At 40.0% G+C, this 19,589-nt stretch overlaps 1 protein-coding gene across 18 annotated transcripts in view; it reads right to left on the bottom strand.

The window, feature by feature from the left end:
* Positions 1-19,589, bottom strand: part of PBRM1 (polybromo 1) — a 113,217-nt gene that overhangs the window by 9,081 nt on the left and 84,547 nt on the right. For 9 of the 18 annotated variants that reach the window (XM_073901328.1, XM_073901325.1, XM_073901327.1 and 6 more), the window contains 4 exons: positions 8,587-8,770; positions 7,601-7,811; positions 6,775-6,976; positions 3,210-3,374 (listed from right to left, as the gene is read on the bottom strand). In XM_073901328.1, the coding sequence (XP_073757429.1) occupies positions 3,210-3,374; positions 6,775-6,976; positions 7,601-7,811; positions 8,587-8,770 (762 nt within the window). The remainder of the gene's footprint in view (positions 1-3,209; positions 3,375-6,774; positions 6,977-7,600; positions 7,812-8,586; positions 8,771-19,589) is intronic. The other 9 variants (XM_073901342.1, XM_073901337.1, XM_073901341.1 and 6 more) reach the window with 1 other exon arrangement.

The following is a 19,589-nucleotide window of genomic DNA, read 5'->3' on the forward strand; positions in this document are numbered from 1 at the left end:
AAATAAAAAGTTACAAATATGCAATCCAACATCTGTGGATGAATTAGTACTTAGTATATTATTATTTGTAGTTATTTTCCCTGGGATAAATACGCTGCATGTTTTCAGTTAAATAATAATAAAGAGGAGTTCCAGTAACAGCCTTCCCAAGGTCATGATTATTGCAAGCTGTTCAAACAGAGTGACCAGTTCTGCGACTGCGGTTCTAATTGATCAGTAGAAACCCCATCACTCCACTCTGCCCACACTCATATGCCTATCATGGGTACACATGAGGGGAAATTGGAATGGAGGGAAATGAGGCGCACAGCCCTGATCACAAAGCATGGTTCTCCAGCTGGGGGTGGGGCAAGGGGGGTTTGAGAGTTTTTCAAGGCTTCCTCCTCCCTTCTAGCCCCACCACTACTGGTATAAATGGATCATGCTCGGGCTTGAGCTGGGGAACAGAGAAGAGCCATCACAATGGATGATGTTTCATCTTTAGATCTCAGAAAACATGTAAAATAAAGATAAAACCTAAACCCTCCCAAGCCAAACTAAGCCCAGGTCACTTGGTAGTGGGCACGCAGACCTCAGAAGGAATGGCTGGAGAATCAGGCTCTGCTGGCATGAGAAAATGCAATTGTCACTTCTGTCTCCGAGTTCACAAAAGCCCTCACATAGACCTTCGGTTAATAGGGAACATTTTAAATGAGGTACAGAATTTCTGTGAACAGAGGCTTTTATTCCTTTATTTTCAAAGTGCATATTCACAACACAAAATATTTTCTGCTGGCTAGGGAAGAGTTTCAAGAAACAAGTACTTTTGGCAAAAGGAGTGAAAGGAAGAAAATAATTTCAAAATGTCAAAAACTCACCTATAAAAGACCTTTAAAGCCACACGACATTTTTTTTAAGGAAGAAAAACAACTTGACTCTTCTGGGATTTGAAATTATCACAATAAACAGAACCTAAGACTCCCCCCAAAAATGCAATCATCTTTGGTCACAGCTTCTTGCACAAAGGGAGGCTTGAGGGACTGGTGCCAAAGCTCATTTTTATAAAATACTCTTTGTAGAGGGACCCTGGGAAACAGTGGAAACTCCAGATTCTAAGGATTTTACTCTTTGACTTTCCCTCAAGGATTATTTGAAAGGTACTTGTTTATAAAGATTGTTTAGTCTTTTGAAGCTATAAAATTACTGAAAATTGTGAGATTGATTCAGCCTGCTTCGTTAGTCATATCTAAGCTGACTGAAAAACTTACAATTACACAAACCAGTAAAGCGAATTTTAAATAATACCTCTATACATGAAACAGGATTGAGTTTCATTTTTCAAAAATGAGAGTTCAGAGAGTAAAAACTACTTTTGTACAGACACTGTCATCTTAAACATAGGAGATCCAAAGCTACCAAACTGCCTTTTAACCACACCATCAGATACAGCTTTAGGGATAAGTAGGTGGGAGTTTAAGAAAGTTAGGAGGCTTTGCTTTCAATTACAAAAGCCCATCTGAACGCAGCCTTCATGGGCTGTGGTTGAAGAAATTATTAAGAACTGAAAGACATGACACTTGTCTTCATTAAACTGTACTTTGGCACTTATTATCCCAGTCACATGTGTTCAAATGAGCTTTAATGCTTGTAAGCAAAGCTGGTCTCAGACAGCAACAAGGCTAAGACTTAGGCCCTAAGCAATCTGTAAACCCATGAAAAATCACCCTCTCAGCTGCAAAGTTCCCACTGTGGACCAAAGACTGGTGCCTGTAGAGAACACTTGCTTGCCCTTCACTCCCATGGCCCTTCGGAATCTGGGCAGCATATGCTTAATAATGGAGCAGGGTCTTTCTAGAAGGGGTCCCACCTCCTCACCCATGAGAGCGCTGTGATGTTATTCCCCAACAGGGAGCTAAAATGCTGCAGCTGCTGTGTTTTAATGTTTTTAGCTGTTTGAATTCATTTTGTTAATGTGTCCCCGGGCTTTTTAGTCTAGGGCACAGTGCTACAATATCACATATCAAACAGAACAAAACAGGACATCAACGAGGGAATTCTAACTTTCAAAGTCCCCATGTTCAAGGCCTGATTTCTAAAACCCTCTGGAACCCCGTTAACCAAAATGGGCCATGGAATAGAGCAGGCGATTATGAGATTTGTTAGATCAACGTCAGTTACACTGAAAGTACTGAAAAGCCATGATTCAGATGTGCTCTGGCGAGTGCAAGTGCTGAGCTCAGCGACAGTGCATCTGAGAACCTGCCATCACAAAAGGAAGGAGCGACAATGGAGAAGTTACCCTATGCTACTCTTCCTTCAAAAGCAAATACAAAAACAGCATCCCAATGAGCCTGCCTTGAACAACACTGTCTTGGACTCCCTGCGAAAAGAGGTCAGACCACTTGCTTAAGAAGACACTCGGGTGGTTTGTATGGACCTCCCCAGGCCTAGGGGGATCACGAGGGAGGGACCCGAGAAGTGGTCTTCGGGCTCCTCACTGGAGACAGGTCAGACGAGGATATTCAATCCAAGAATAGCCAAATTTGCTATGGCCACCAGAACCAGAGACAACACACACAAGCAAACCACATTCATCATTTTCTTGTCTTTTTTTAAAAATATGTGACTGGGATACTAACAGAAAATGCAGTTTAATGTAATTAAATAGAAAAGCATTACAGAGTGGGCACAATGAATTGAATAAGGACTTTGTATTCCACTTAGCAGTCATGCACACTAGTGACCAAGAAAGGATTTACAATTCATTGTCAAAAATCCTTTTAAATGGTCAGTCTTTTAAGGATGGCTGCAGCAGAACAAGGCAAACTGAATACTGGAATGAGACGGGAGAATCGACATCACCTGAACGCTAGTTTTGTGTTTTCTCTCGGGAGTCCCTCCAGAACAGAATTCAGGGTCTGTTTATGTGTTCTGCTATAGCGCTCTACATCAAGAGCAGTCTGGGGTGGAGAATATCGCCAGACCATGTCCACAGCCAGGCTAGAGCTGCTCCCTACCAATTCCCAGGGTTGGGCCCAGGGCCCATTTCTGGGGCAGAGGGGAGGCATTGCCCATATGGGAGAGGCGATATAAGGACGACATGGACGACTTCAAACTTTGACTCTGCCATGAGAAAAGCCTAGAGACTGTGGCCTACTCCTCATTGGAGAAAAAAAAAAATGAAGGAATTTCTTAAAGTGGAAAAAAATGGTCTTAGCTCCTGTTTTTACCTGCAACAGGTGTCAACTGCTGATTGAGCATCCCCATTGGTGTTGGTGGTGGCACCACCCCCATGAGAGCCCCCACAGGGGTGCCTGCTCGGGGAGAAGCACTCGGCTGCTGTTGCTGTGCTGCGCGCTCTCTCTCCTGCTGCTCAGCAACTTTAGCTGCCCGCTCTGTAAAGGCATTTCAGATTTTCAATTCTGTTTTTAACCCAGGAATTCAAAATACCATCCATTGCATTCAACAGGACTAGTAAAAACACAGGCAACAGTTCTGTCTCAACGGAAGGAACGGTAGATGACTAGTCTCAACACAGGAGGAGTCGGGCCGATTTCACTCGGTAACCTAGAGTCCAGCTTTCCTATCCCATCTTGAGAACTGGTCTGCAAAGATTTCAAGAATGTTAAGACTGCAACACACATTCAGAAAGCACAGGTTTTATTTAAACACGTCACCAGCGTAACCAACGTGGTTAATCTCACAAGGCACCCTGAAGATGAGAAGCGCTACCATTATTCTAGTATTAATAGCATTACAAATTATTTATAATTTCAACATGAAGCGATTCCATGGCCCATTATAATTTTTGGCACAATTGTTACTTACACTACTTTCCTGATTTCTTGCACCCAATTTTACTATGATTTGAGGACTCCTGTCATAAGTGTCATGGGGTTTAGCAGCTGAAGAAAATTAACTCTGTAAGGGAAAAGTAGCTTACTGCTTCCTCCACAAGGATTTAGGGAAAATAAACACTACTTCCTATACCCTAATGAAGCCAAGAGGTCATGTTTAATAAACCCCAATGGAAAAAAAATGTATGATACTCTAGGCTACAGTCATTCAAAGCAGGGAATATGTATACACATATGAAGCAATGGATATGTACTGAGAGAACCAGGTTTCCTGAAGCTGAGCAGTTCAATACTGACCATAAATCATCCTAAATCAGCAAAAGTTCCAAGGATTCGCTCTTATTTCATCCAAAATGCAAGAGGAGCATTTGCTTGTGCCAGTTCTGGGCTGTGGAACACGCCTTGCTACAGCCCTTACTCCGCTGAGCTGCCCTGTCTTGCACCTCCATAGCCAGTAGTCCCCAACGATCACATTCCCAGTCTTTTTGGGAGCTAGCAGCCTGGACCCTTACTAGAAAACTCTAGAAATGTGTATTCCCCAAACACCCACAATACAGGGCTTATTTTGCTTCACCATTCATAAATAGGAAAGCCTCCTCAACTCCTCACAGGGGCAAAATGAGGCTGGGAGACAGGTAGTGACTTGTCCAAGGCTACAGAGAGAACCAGCAACATGTGGCCCTGACTCATGACAGCACATTCCACTGCCACACATTAACCCTCCAACATGGAATTCAAAAGACTACTGTTGGCTGATCTAAGGAGTGGAAAATAGCTCAAGATCCCATGGCTTTATAGAGAATCAAGAAGCAACAGCTCCAGTCCTCCGTTAGTGTGTAAGAATGTGAAAGTCAAGCAAGTCAAAGCTTCCTAGGCTGCGACAGAGTTGCCTAGATAGGCTAGTCATCACTCACTAACACTGTCCCAGTTTACAGATCCTCTGTACAATGAGTGTGAGGGACAAAGGCCATTTGAACAACCCATTTCCTTTTGCTAGCAGTAAAAAAAAAAACATTGAATGACCTAGACCCCCACATTAAATTCTAGTATTTTCATTACACAAATGACAGTAAAATGGGAGAGCAAAAAAAAAAAAAAAGTTGAAAAAAGAAAAATTCAGATCTGTGCATCAGATATTGGACTGGCTATGTGTTGGCTCTTTCTGGGAAGAGCCCAACGGGCTGTGCTGGAATAGAGAATTGTTAAATGAAGCCAGCCAAATTCCAAACTTTGGGTTTTGAATTCAAACCCAAATTGGGTTTTGGTCAAAACAACAAAAGGCAGACACTGCTGAGTCATACACAACTCATCTCACTCAATTTTCCCTGAATTTCACACTTTCCTTGGAATTTGGGAGACTTCCCTAGAAGCCATCATTTCTCCCTCTCTTCAGCCCTGCTTCAGGGTTTTTACTTTTATACTACATCCAGATACATTTGTCTTTCTTGTTCAAGTCTAAAAAACCAGCCATAGTCTGGGCTTTATTTGCTCTAGACTGGGCTTTACACCCACGTGAGCTTTATTTCCAATCCTCCTCCAATGGAGGGATATATTTGGTCTTAACTTTCATTAAGGTCAGAAATATCAAAGCTCTACAAATTTCGAGGTGTTTTTTTTTTTTCCCCAAAGTTTGAGGTTCTTATGGAACTGACTAGAGTTTCTTAAAGAGTGTTCTGCAAATTATTTGTTCTTTACGATATTAAAAGGTATTATATGAATACTTGGTCAAGTTCCAGAAAATGCCAGTTGAAAAAAAAACAGGTGTTTACTGTAGGTCTTAAAGACTTTAATATGGGAATATGCACTGTAAGTTTCCAAGAGTCAAAGTGTCTAGAGTACTTCTCAAACTGGTTTTGCCACACAGGTTTTTCTGGCTGAACATTTTGTAGGATTAGGATTCTGCAGAAAATCTTTGGGGAAGTCTATCAGTTAATTTTATAATTATCAATCAACTGGTATAAATGAAAGGAGTAAAATCTTTTTTTTAAAAATTTCTTTGGAAACACCATAAACTTCAATAAAGGAGGCAGCCTTAATAATGAATTTCTTTATGTTTACTGGAAAATAATGGATTTAGACCTGGCCAAAATGAGTAATGGTTGACCACAGTGGTGAACCACTGAGAGACAGTTCTAAACTGGCAAAATGAACCATTATATACAATTCCAAATGGAAAAATAGAGCTCCAAAGGCAAGAGTCCTGCCTAAGCTAATGTTCATTATTCATTTATTACAGGTATGCCTGACATTAAAAACAAAACAAAACAAAAAAACCCAAAATCTCTCTCAAGTACTTGTCCCTAAAGGCTAAGAACCACCAAATCTTTAAATGATAGCTCATGGCCCAAAACGATTTAATTATAGAGTAAAAGGAAAATGAAGGCAATTGAGCTTTATGAGAGACTTCAAGTGCCTTAAAAGTAGCTATGAATGCAGACATAGCACAGGCCAGGACTGGCCTAGGAAAAGAAGCGCTTTCAGCCAAGCCTCAGCCTGGAGCTTAAACATGTGGCTTATCAAGAGCCACAATCGATCCTGATTTTGAAAGCCCCCTTTCAGATGAATTTTAACCAAAATTCTAATTTAACATCCTTGTACAATCATTCCCCAGCTCAACACATGTGTGCTCACAGGACTCAATGAAAGAAGAAACCATGCAATTTTTAATAGCAAAATTTTGGAGAAATTTTTCGGGAAAAAGAAAAAACAAAACAAAACAACCCCACCAGGATCAAAGGCCAAGTCAGGGGCACTGCTTGCTCAGTCAGGACAAGGCTGGCATTTAAAGTGCTAGATGGGAGCATCTGAGACAGTCCCCAACACAAAGTTCATGTGCAAGTGGTAAGAACAAGAGAGTAAAACCTGTCTACGCACGTGCATTCCTGAAAACACCCCCTTGCTTAGAAAGCTGAGACAGTTGCGCCTAGTCTCTATTTACCTTCATATTCTGCTTTCTTGGCTGTTTCAAGGTTTCTCCATTCTGTCCCCACCAGTCGGCTGAGCTCCCCAAAAGAGTAGTCTGGATGCTGGGCCTTAATCACAGCTCTCATCTCACTGCTGAACAGGATGTAGCCACTCATGTTGATTTTCCGTTTGGAGCCTTCCTTCTTTGCACTGCCTTTGGCTGACTTTGGGGTAGACTGTAAGACAGAAAGCTCTTATAGCGCATCAGACATTGCATCTGGTTAACTCCTCAAGGTTTCTGGAAGCCAGGAACATGTGATTCAATAGTTACTGTTTTGCAGACACGTTTAATTTATAGCTGGCCATCTCCTTGGTCAAAAGAGTTCTTCCTTGCTGCTTACCATATAAGAAATAAATGAAAATTTCACTGAATTCCATGACTATAATCTGTAATGGTGACCTCACAATTATGTCTTGGGAAAATTCTGAATGAGAAAAAAATACCAACAGAGATCACCTCCACCGAGATGAGGGTTTACAGGAGGAGAGACGGGAAAGATATGGACCATAAAAGCTACAGTAACAGGGTGATGCCACTCCTCATTGCTCTCCTTTAACATAAGGCAGGGAGAGCTTTCTAACCAAACGTGCCATTAAAAAGTTATCTATGCACATTTTAAAAAGATATTAAATTTAAAATGCTTAGTGGCATCAAGAAAGAAGAAAAAATCTGCTTCTTTCTGCAGAATTCCAGGCTGAAGCTCACATATGTGGGGGCTGGATGTCTCCTTCCCTTCGCTTGAGTGGGCTATGAACCAAAGCTGAGAGTAAGACAAGTACCAGGAACTTGTCACTGTCACCTGTGGGGGTGTGTAGGGCATGAGATCCAGCTCACTGGCCAGCGGGGTCTGAAGTTGAGGTAGAGGAGGAGGCTCAATGACCTCACTATCCTCTTCTCCCATCTCTTCAATATCATCATCTCCACCTTCTAACTCAGCAAATTTTGCTTCTAGCAACTGGATCTTCTTTTCCAACAAAGGTGAGGGCTCTTTCTGAGGAACGATTGGTTTTCTGAAAGAAGTGAGTGAATGAATGAGTAAATAAGTAAATAAATAAATAAAATCACCAAACACCACTCCAGGATTGATCAGAAAGCAATGCTCTGCCTTAATATTTAGAAAAGACTTCCTGGCCCACCTGCGTGGCCCAGTAGGTTAAGCGTCCAACTCTTGGTTTTGGCTCAGGTTATGATCTTGGGGTCATGGGATTGAGCCCTGTGTTGGGCTTTGAGCTCAGTGCACCGTCTGCTTGTCCCTCTCCTGCTCCTCCCCTCATTCTCTCTCAAATAGGTAAATAAAAAAAAAAGACTTCCTGCAATCTGCAATGTATACTCTAAATCAGCAAAGGAAAGAACTTAAATGTTACACGTAACTTAAAAGTTACACGTACTTATGGATGTTTGTTTTTAAAGGGGGGTGCTGAATACCCACAAAAGTACTGGGTCCAAAGTTGGGATCTAGTTGCCCATATAATACAGTGAAAAGAATTTTTGTACTGTGGAAAACTAGGCAATCTTTTAATAGACAGGCTATAATCCAGAACTAAGGAATTTTGCCTCCATATTACAATTACTGGAGTCTACGTCAAGGGCAGTTACCACATCTCAGCAGATTATGAAGATTTTCCTTTAATTTTTAGCTGAATTAATATTTTCTCTTTGAAATGTATACTGCTCTAGTTTAAGACTTAATAAAAACAAAAAACCACCATGGTCTACACTTTTTTGATATCAGTTTTCCTTTTAAGAGCTGAAGTGCTCTTTCCTCCTCTGTTTTTCAAATTTTACCTGAAGTAATAAATCTCATCATCTACCACTTTAGCAGAGAGTGAAAACCTCTTCAGTCCCTTGAATTTCTTCATCTGTTTGTCACTCTCGTTGTAGCGGCTCTCACAAAGCAGAATGTCATTTTCTGGTATCTCAGTTGGTCTGCAGGAGAGGAAGTCCTTGAATGACAACACAGCGCACTTTCCTGAAAGACAAATTGGAGGGAAATTAAAGGAGTAAATTGTGGCCATAGCTAACAATTATTTTAAATTTTTATTATTTTTGAATGAATACATTCACATGATTCAAAAGTCAGATTTAAAAGGTATACACAAGCATAAGGATAAGGTGTGCAAATCAACAATTAAAAGTCTAGATAAGAATCCACAAAATTGGGTTTTTACAAGCAATGGATTTTTGACAAGGGTGTCAAGACAATTTGATGGGGGAAAAATAGTCTCTAACAGATAGTGCTGGGACAAGTGAATTTCCACATGCAAAAGAATGGAGTTGGAATCCTACTTCACACCGTATACAAAATGCAACTCAAAATGGATCAAAGACCCAAACGTAAGAGCTGTTAACTATAAAACCCTTAGAAGAAAACATAGGTGTAAATCTTTATGACCTTCTATTGAGCAATGGTTTCATAGATGTGACATCAAAATCACAAGCACTCAAATAAAATAAACTGGACTTCACCAAAATGAAAAACTTTTGTGCTCTAAAGCCCACTCTCAAGAAAGTGAATCGGCAACCCATAGAAGAAATATGTGTAAATCATATCTGTGGTAAAAGTCTGGTATCCAGAACATACAAAGAATTCCAATAGCTCAACAATAACCAGACAACCCAATTATAAAACAAGCAAAGGATCTGAATAGACATTTCGCCAAAGAAGACATACAAAGGGACAAGAAGCACATGAAAAAATGCTAAACATCATTAACTGTTAGGGAAATGCAAATTGAAACCATAATGAGATACCAGTTCACACCCATTAGGATGGCTATCGTATTAAAAAAATAAACCAGAAAATAACAAGTGTGGACAAGGATGTGGAGAAATTGGAACCTTTATACATTGCTGGTGGGAATGTAAAATACTGTAACTGCTATGGAAAACAGCTTGGCAGTTTCTCAAAAAGTTAAACAGGTTGCTATATAATCCAGCAATTCTACCTCTAGGTAAAATAACCAAAAGAACTGAAAATAGGAACTCAATTAGACACTTGTACACCAATGTTCATAGCAGCATTATTCACAACAGTCAAAAGGCAGAAACCACCCAAATGGCCATCAACAGATGACTGAACAAACAAAATGTTATATATACATATAATGGAATATTACTCAGCTTTAAAAGGGAGTAAAATTCTGATACATGCTACACCCTGGATGAACCTTGAGAAGATTATGCTAAAGTTAAATAAGCTAGACACAAAAGGACAAATATCACATGATTTCACTTATATGAGTTACCTACAATAGGCAAAATTCATAGAGACAGAAAGCAGGACAGATATTACCAGGGAAGAAATGGGTAGTTACTGCTTGTTGGGCACAGAGTTTCTATTTGGAAGATAAAAAATTCTAGAAATGAGTAGTGGTGATGGTTGCACAACAGTCAAGAGACTTAGCGTCACTGAATTGTACACTTACAAATGGTTAAAATGCTGCATTTTATATTATGTATTTAACCTAAAACATGGTAGCATATCATTTACACTGCTTTACACCTAAATTTTGTTGTAAAATAATGTATCTTGAGAGGATCACTGCTGGTATTAACATACTGTATTTACTGAAACTAGTTCCCTATTGATGGATATTTAGGTTGTTTCCAATTTTTTGCTCTCCCACTGAAACAAAACAATGCTGATATAAGCAATTTAAGACATCTATCAATTTGCATACGTGTGAGTCTATTTGAGGTATAAATTTCTAGAAGTATAAAAGCTGGGTCAAGGGAATGTACACTTTAATTTTTATTATAGGTATAAACAAATTATCTTCCACAGAGGTCGTGTTCATTCATGAATCCACCACAAAGTAGGTAAATGCCACTTCCCTATGTTCTCGTCAACCAGTAACATTGGAATCTTGACAATTTGGTAGGTAATTTAAAAAAAGAAAAAGAACATCTGGGTACTTTTAACTTGTATCTCTTTAATGGCTAAAGTCAGGCATATTTTCATTTAAGAACCACTAGTAACTTCTATCTGCTTACCCTTGGCCTATTTTTCTGTTTGATATCGATCTTTTCTAATTGCTTTATATAAGCTCTTCATATACGAAGGAAATGTGATCTATGATATACATTGCAAATATTTCCCCAAAGTTGTCATATATCTTTTTTGGTTATGCAAACATTTTCAACTTTTAAACAGTCCAATGTATCTTTTTCCGTATGAGTTCTAGGTTTTATGTCAAAATTTATCAAAACTTCTTTCCCATCATTTCTTTTGGTATCTTTGCGGTTTCATTTTATATTCATTTAAATCTGTAATTTATCTGGGAATTTATTCTGAAGTTGATGTGAGGGATGACTACAATTTTATTTTTTTCCAAATGTCTATGCTGTTTCCAAATACCTCTTAGAGAAAAATCCATCTTTTCCCACTTATCTGGGATGCTACCTTTATCATAAATTAGTTTATACTTGGGTCAACTGCTAAACTTCCTATTCTAGTCAAATAATCTGTTTACTGATATATCATATAAATAATTTTAATTATTTTAAAAAATAATTTAAAGTAGGCTCCATGCCCAATGTGGGGCTTGAACTCATGACCCTGAGATCAAGAGTCCCATACTCTACTGACTGAGCCGGCCAGGCACCCCAAATAATTTTAATTATTATGAAGTTACAATGTTTTAATATCTGGTAAGGACAGGCCCTCACCCCTCACTATGCTTTTCAGAATTTTCCTGATTTTTGTTTCTCTTTGACGTTATTTAAAAAATCAGTTTAAGTCCCAACTTCCTCACAAGAAAATTCCCATTGGTACATCTCGTAGGATCACATTAAAGATTAACTTAGGGAGAATGAAAACTCTATGATGTTGAGACTTATTATTCAAGTACACAGTATGTTTTTCAATTTGTTCAAGCATTCCTTTTTAAATGCATTAAGAGTGGGACACCTAGGTAGCTCAGTCCGTTAGGCGTTTGCCTTTGGCTTGTGTCACGATCCCAGGGTCCTGGAATCGAGTCCCACATTGGGGTCCTTGTTCGGCGGGGAGTCTGCTTTTCCCTCTCCCTCTGCCTGACCCTCCCCCTGCTTGTGCTCTTTCCCTCTGACAAATAAATAAAAATCTTAAAAAAAAAAACACAAATGCATTAGAACAGCATTTAATAGATGGGGCACATATCTTCTTAAATTTATCCCAAGGTATTTTATCTTTTTATTATTATTGAATTTTTTAAAGTGCTATTTATTTAAGTGATCTCTACACCCAACGGGGGTCAAACTCACGATCCCAAGATCAAGAGTCGGATATTCTACTGACTGAGCCAGCCAGGTGCTCCTATTAATGACTCTCTTATGGCAGTTGCTTTGTTATCCATGTTGTACTCAACCATCTTACTTCTCTTATTGTGTGAAGTAATTCCTAGTTGATCCTCCTGAATTATCACATTCTTAATTTCCTCAGTGTAGATTTTGTTTCTTATCTCTAACTATGCTGACTAGTACTTATTTCTAACTATGCTCACTAGTACTTCCACAACATGGTTAAATAAGAGTGATATGGACACCCCTTATTTTGCACTCCTTAACAGGAGTGTTCATAGCTGATAATTTATTAAACATTTACATGCAAAACACCTAAACCATGTAAAAACAGGTCAGAAACATTTCAGAAGCTTGAAAAAGCTGTAATTACTACCACTGCCTTAGATTTACACACAAGCACTTGACTTACACAATCCAAAGGCTTTTCAATTCAGAGAAGGCATAGTTACCATTTTCCATAATTCACAGAAGGAAAAAGAGAGATTTGGAAAGGGTAAGAATTACGCTCACAGCTAAAGAGTAAAACTGACTCAGTAGCCCTGGCCTGGTTGTGGCCTCTCTGGGTCCTGACCTGGGGCTCCTACCAGGCCCGCACAAGACATGGAAAAGGTAAAAGCTCAGGAAGCTTTTATTTAATAAAGCATACAAAATTAATAAGAACCTGCTGGACTCTGACTGGAACTATAATGAACTGATATATCAAATAGGGAGAAAAGTGACTCCTTCAAAAATACCGAGTCTTCCAGCTATAAACATAATGCATCACTTCATTTATTTAGGTCTTCTTTAATGCCTTTCAATCATTTTCTCATAGGGTTTTTTTTTTTTTCCCTAAGTAGGCGCCATGCCCAGTGTGGAGCCCAATGTGGGACTTGAACTCATGACTCTGAGATCAAGATCTGAGCTGAGATCAAGAGTTGGACACTTAACTGACTGAGCCATTCAGGCACCCCAACTCACACGGTTTTTTGTTGTGTATGTGTGTGTGTAGGAGTCTTACATTTTTTAAAAGATTTATTCCTAGGTATTTATTGTAAATGGCATGTTTTTAAAATTCAACTTTCTAATTGCTCTTTGATGATAAATAAACATATAATCTTGATATTTCCATTTATTAATTCTAATAGTTTATCCAAATACCTTTTGGATTTTATATGTACCTAATAATGTCTTTGAAAAACCTGATTTTATTTTTCCTTTCTAATCTTTAAAAGCCTTTTATTCTGGAGGGGCGGCTGGGGGGCTCACTCAGTTGAACAGCTGACTCTTGATCTTGGCTCAGGTCATGATCTTGGGGTCCTGGGATGGAGTCCTGTGTCGGGCTCCATGCTCAGTGGGGAGTCTGCTTGAGATTCTCTCTCTCCCTCTCCCCCTTCCCCTGCTCATGCTTGCTCTAAAATAAATAAATAAAATCTTAAAAAAAAAAATAAAAGCCTTTTATTCTGGAGGACCTGGGTGGCTCAGTCGGTTGAGCATTGGACTCTTGATTTCTGCTCGGGTCATGGTCTCGGGGTCATGGGCTCCTTGCTCAGCGGGGAGTCTGCTGGAGATTTTCTCTTTCCATCTTCTTCTGTCTCCTCCCCCTGCCCCATGCACTCTCTAATAAATAAATCTTTTTTTATACATTACGTCGTTAGTCTTTTTTTTTTTTTTTAAGATTTTTATTTATTTGACAGAGAGAGCACAAGCAGAGGGAGAGAGAGGGAGAAGCAGGTTCCCTGCTGAGCAAGGAGCCCCATGTGGGACTCGATCCCAGGACTCTGGGATCATGACCTGGGCCGAAGGCAGCAGCTTAACCGACTGAGCCACCCAGGCGTCCCAATCCTTACTTTTTTAAAAAAAGACTTTATTTATTTGAAAGAGAGAGAGAGAGAGAGAGAGAACGAGCAGGGGGAGGGGCAGAGGGAGAGTGAGAAGCAAACTCTCCACTGGGCAGAGAGCCTGACGTGGGGCTTGATCCCAGGGTCTTGGGATCATTACCTGAGCCAAAGGCAGACCCTTAATCAACCGTCTGAGCCACCCAGGCGCCCCTAAAATAAATAAATCTTTAAAAAAAATAAATAAAAGCCTTTTATTCTTCCCTTACTAAGAAGAGTTTTTCAATTAATGTAGCATTAAAAAAAACTATTATGAAGAAAACAGAACTAGCAAATAAATTGGGAATTGGCATGTTTCAGGAACTCAGGTTCCTGGGAATTTTATGATCCAAGTGCCTAAGGATGGAGGCAGTTTCTGTCATATGTGGCCCTGTTCATTCCCAAAAGCAACTTTTCTGTGGCTGTTTGATTACCATATAGGTTGCTGAAGGCAATGAACAAAAAGCATTTTGCTGTTATAGCAAAACAGGACTGTCTCCTAAGTGAAGTATGCCCCCATCAGGTCTATATTACAGAAGAGGAAAATGTTTTACCACAGCTAATTACCTTTAAAACTTTTGTTTCAGGGAGACAAAGATGAGATTTACATTCAACACTGTGTATAGTTAACACAATAAAATTATAAATCTTCTAAAGCTTAAACACTTCAAATTATTACTCTCTACAGAAACAAATTAATTTAAAAAAAAAATCTGCCTCCCTGCATTTGAAAGTCAATATAAAACATAACAAAAACACTTTTTCTTCCTTAGTGGGTGGATACTGAAATGCACAAGCTGGGCTGAAATCCCATTTTGTGACCACTAGAGGCATTTCCTTTTGGGGTTTATCTCAAGATGAAGTAACCATGCATCTCACTGTATGGCTGGTGTCCTGCTTAATAATACTGGCACCTCTTTTCACTCTCAAAAGTGTTCCAGCTGGCTGTAAACCAAAAATCCAAACGCCAGTACAGAAGCAGAAGCGAGAAGACCTAGGTTTTAGTTTTGGTTCAATGTATTAGTTATTAACTTCACTTTTCTGAGAATGACAGCATCTGTTGTCCAGGGTCATGGTGAAAAATAAACGAGATCCTGGATATGTAGTTTATAAACTACAGAGTGCAACACATTCTCATAGGTATCTATAAAAAGGAATTACTCCAAATGATGTCGGTGAAAACGGTGAAGTAGGGAGAGCCAAGAGCCATGCTCTCACAGAAACAATGAGAAAAGCCAGCAGAAACTGTCAGAATCAACATTACTGGAACTCTGGAAAACAGCCAAACAACTACGTGAATGCTTAATCAAGAAAAAAAGTGACTGCCAAGTGGGCAGGTGAGCTTTGTGGCATTTTAACTTACCCTTGCCCCACCCCCTCACCCCCCTCTGGCTCAGCAGCAGTCAGGAAGATGACAGCCCGCACTCCTGGTGGGAGTTTCTGGTGCCGGAGGGAGCAGAGCAGTCCTTGTTCTCAAAGAATTTGGTTGCCTGTTTTGACCAACACGGCTGGCTTCCTCAGGGACGAACGCGAAGGGTTTGCCTTTATTCCACCTAACTTGCAGTCTCATGATGGCAGGAAAGTGGCTATGATACTTCTGCTGAAAACACCTGAAGGCAAATGAACCAGATGGTGCCAGCTGGAACAAAGGTTATCAGTTGGGGCAAACAGTATAAATGTGGAAAAGCCTGGCAGAAAAAGCTGGGCAGTGAGATACTTTGGGGAATAAGAGTTTTGGAAAGCTTCCACATATCCCGGGGAATCTAGAAAGCCATGCACATGCCATGGGCAGGACGCATGCTCAGAAAAGACCTGAAAGCCCTAAACTCTCACCTCTGGCTGACTGTCAAGCCCTGTGCAAACAGGAAGCAAAGGAAAAGGCAGAGTTGTAAACTTCAGGCTGAGTGATGAAAGTGTGTTCCAACACAGACACAGCCTCGAGCTGCAGAGACCGGGAAATTTTTTTTTTTTATCCAAGCATTTAAGAAAATCTCTATTAAATCAGTAGCTGACCACAAAGCTAACAGATCAGAGACTTCAGTGACCACACACAACAGCAAACACAGTTTATTTACTTTTTTAATTTTATTTATTTACTTATTTGACAGAGAGAGACACAGTGAGAGAGGGAACACAAACAGGGGGAGTGGGGGAGGGAGAAGCAGGCTTCCCGCTGAGCAGGGAGCCCGATGCGGGGCTCGATCCCAGGACCCTGGGACCATGACCTGAGCCAAAGGCAGATGCTTAACGACTGAGCCACCCAGGTGCCTCAGCAAACACAGTTTAAAAAACTAGTTTAGAAAAGTCATTAAATGAGCAACTATGACCCCCCAATAAGCTATAAGAATAAAACCTGAGGAAAGGGGAGAATCCAATTTCCAGAGGTATCACATTATGATATTCAAAATACCCAGTTTTCATAAGAAATTATGAGGCCATGCAAAGAAACAGGAAAGTATGGCCCACTCACAGGATAAAAAGAAATGAACAGAAACCATCCCAGGAAAAGCCCAAACACTTTACATCAACTGTCTTAAATATGCTCAGAGAGCTAAAGCAAACCACGGACAAACAACTAAAGGAAATCAGAATGCTGACTCACCAAATAGAGATTATCAAGAATGAGACAAGAACTGGAAAGCCTAAATAGAAATGCTGGAGCTGAAGGGCGCCTGGGTGGCTCAGTAGGTTAAGCGTCTGCCTTCGGCTCAGGTCATGATCCCAGAGACCTGGGGTTGAGCCACCATCAGGCTCTCTGTTCAGTGGGGAGTCTGCTTCTATCTCTCCCTCTGCCCCTCCCCCCATGTTTGTGTGCACTCTCTCTCAGATGAATAAAATCTTAAAAAAAAAAAAAGAAAAAAAATGCTGGAGCTGAAAAGTATAACAGCTAAAATGAAAATCTTCATTAGAAGATTTGAACAGGCAGAAGAACCTGTGAACTCGTAGACAAGCCAACTGAAATGATCAGTCTGAGGAACAGAAAGAAGAAAGAATAAACACGAGCAGTCTGCGAAACCTGTGACACACCATTACGCACACCAACACAGGCCTAACGGGACTCTCAGATGGAGGAGAGAAAGGAGAAGAAAGAATACGTGAAGACAAAAAACTCCCTAAATTTGATGGAAGGCATGACAGAAAAAACTGTCAATGGAGCATTCTATATAGCAAAATAGCAAAATTACCCTTCAAATATAGAGGAATCAAGACACTTCTAGATAAACAAAAGACAAGAGAGTCTGTTGTTAGTTGATCTGTTCTACAAGAAATACTAAAGGGAGTCTTTCAGGCTGAAATGAAAGGACATCAGATAATGATGTGAAGCCATACAAAAAAATCAAAAAACACCAATAAAGGTAACCACATATGTAAATATAAAAGCCAATATTGTATTTCCAGTTTCTAATTCTCCTTTTTTCCCTCCTATATGATTTTAAAGACAAATGCATAAAGCGATAATTAGAAATTCATGTCAGTGAGGGCACACACAGTATAAAGATATGATTTCTGACAATAACACAAAGGGGGAGGGATGGTGCTCTAGAGAAACAGAGTTTAATATACAATATAAGCTAAGGCAGGGCGCCTGGGTGGCTCAGTTGGTTGAGTGATTGCCTTTGACTCAGGTTATGATCCTGGAGTCCCAGGATCAAATCCCTCATTGGGCTCCCTCCTCAGCAGGGAGTCTGCTTCTCCCTCTACCCTCCCCCGTCTCATGCTCTCCCTCAAATAAATAAATAAAATCTTAAAAAAAAGCAGCAGCTAAGGCAGTATTGATTCAAACTAGACTGCCACAAATTTAAGATGAAATTCCCAGGGTAACCATTAAGAAAAAAAAAAGCAATAAATGATATGGTCACCCTAACAAAGGAGAATTCAGTCTCACCTTTGCTATGCTCCCTTTGAGTCTTGTGGCTGGGTTTACCCTAGGGATTAAGGCTTTAGGGCACTTCTTTAGTCTGGATCATGAGTTAAAAGGAAGATAGTCTCTGCTGCAGAAACTAAAGAAGGACTTAACCTCACGAGCCTTTGCTCCCTCTCCCCAGGGTGCACCACGTTACAAAGAGGAAAACGTGTTGAACTATCAGCCATTCAGAGAGAGACACAACGAGAGAGGGAACACATTTACCATATCTAATTCTGAAAAAATTCAAAGCACCAGAACAATGTAGGTCAACTTAGTGATTAAATAAAGTCTAAGTGTAAAATACTTATTTCCTCTTAGCCATAAGCATGGTGGCTGCTTCTTTATAACCACGTGTAATCATTATAAAGCTTGTACCTAGTAACATTTTGGAAAACTATTCCAAAAGATGGGAAGAATAGCTGGTTTGCAAGTAAGTTGTAGCACTAATTCAGGGCAAGAAGAAACACAACAGCTGAAAGCAATGACAGTCTGTGATGCATATAACTACATTTGAGAAGCAGAGTGCATGTGAACACTCAGGAGGATGACTGAACAGAAACCATAACATGTGCCCTGCACATTTCTGGATCAGGGACAATAACATTACTAGGGTTAAGAGTACAAAGGAAACTGTAGAAGTCTTTTAACTCCTCCCCCTGCTTCCTACCTTATTCTCACATATCCTCCATACTCCAGCCACAGTGATTCCTCCAGTACATATGCTGGCTCACACCACCTCTCTACTCACAACCAGGGCTTCCTATCTGCTCCAAACTCAATCTCAGCACAGTCTAGCAGACCTACTGTGACTGTTTGCCCAGCCACCAGCTCTCTTCCTGTGTCTCAAACATGCCCAGATACTATGCCTTAAGGGCTTTGCATTTCACATTTGCTGTGTGTAAAAGGAGTAAAATCTCAGATCCGGGTATACTTTGGAGATACTGTGGGTTCAGTTCCTGATCACCTCAATAAAGTGAGTATCATAACAAAGTAAGTCAAATGATTGTTTGGTTTCCCACTATATATAAAAGTTATGTTTACACTATACTGTAGTCCATTAAGTGTGCAATAGCATTATGTCTAAAAAACAATGTACGTACTACAGTTAAAAAACTTTTTATTGCTAAAAAATGCTAACCATCATCTGAGCTTCCAGTAAGTTGTAATTTTTTTTTTTTTTTTTTAAGTGAACACTACATCCAACTAGGGCCTGAACTCAAAACCCTGAGATCAAGAGTCATATGTTCTACTGACTGAGCCAGCCAGGTGTCCCCATCTTTTTGCTGGTGGAGGGTCTTGTCTGGATGATGATGGCTACTGACTGATGAGGATGGTGGTTGCTAAAGGTTGGGGTGGCTGTGGCAATTTCTTAAAATAAGACAGCAGTGAAGTTTGCAACATCGATTGACTCTTCCTTTCACAAATGGTTTCTCTGTAGTTATGTGATGCTGTTTGGATGGCATTTTACCCATAGTTGAACTTCTTTCAAACTTGGGAGTCAATCCTCTCAAATCCTGCTGGTGCTTTAACAACTAATTTACGTGATACTTGAAATCTCTGTTGTCATTTTAACAACCTTCATAGCAATTTTACCATGAGTAGATTCCTTACCAAGAAACCACTGTCTTTGCTCACCCATAAAAAGCAATTCCTCAGCTATCAAAGTTTTATCGTGAGATTGCAGCATCTCAAATATAATAGTAATAAAGTCTGAAATACTGTGAGAATTACCCAAAATGTGACAG

The sequence above is a fragment of the Callorhinus ursinus genome, unplaced genomic scaffold (assembly GCF_003265705.2).
Source record: "Callorhinus ursinus isolate GAN/ISIS: 27379988/994484 unplaced genomic scaffold, GSC_fseal_2.0 scaffold15, whole genome shotgun sequence".
Lineage (NCBI taxonomy): Eukaryota > Metazoa > Chordata > Mammalia > Carnivora > Otariidae > Callorhinus > Callorhinus ursinus.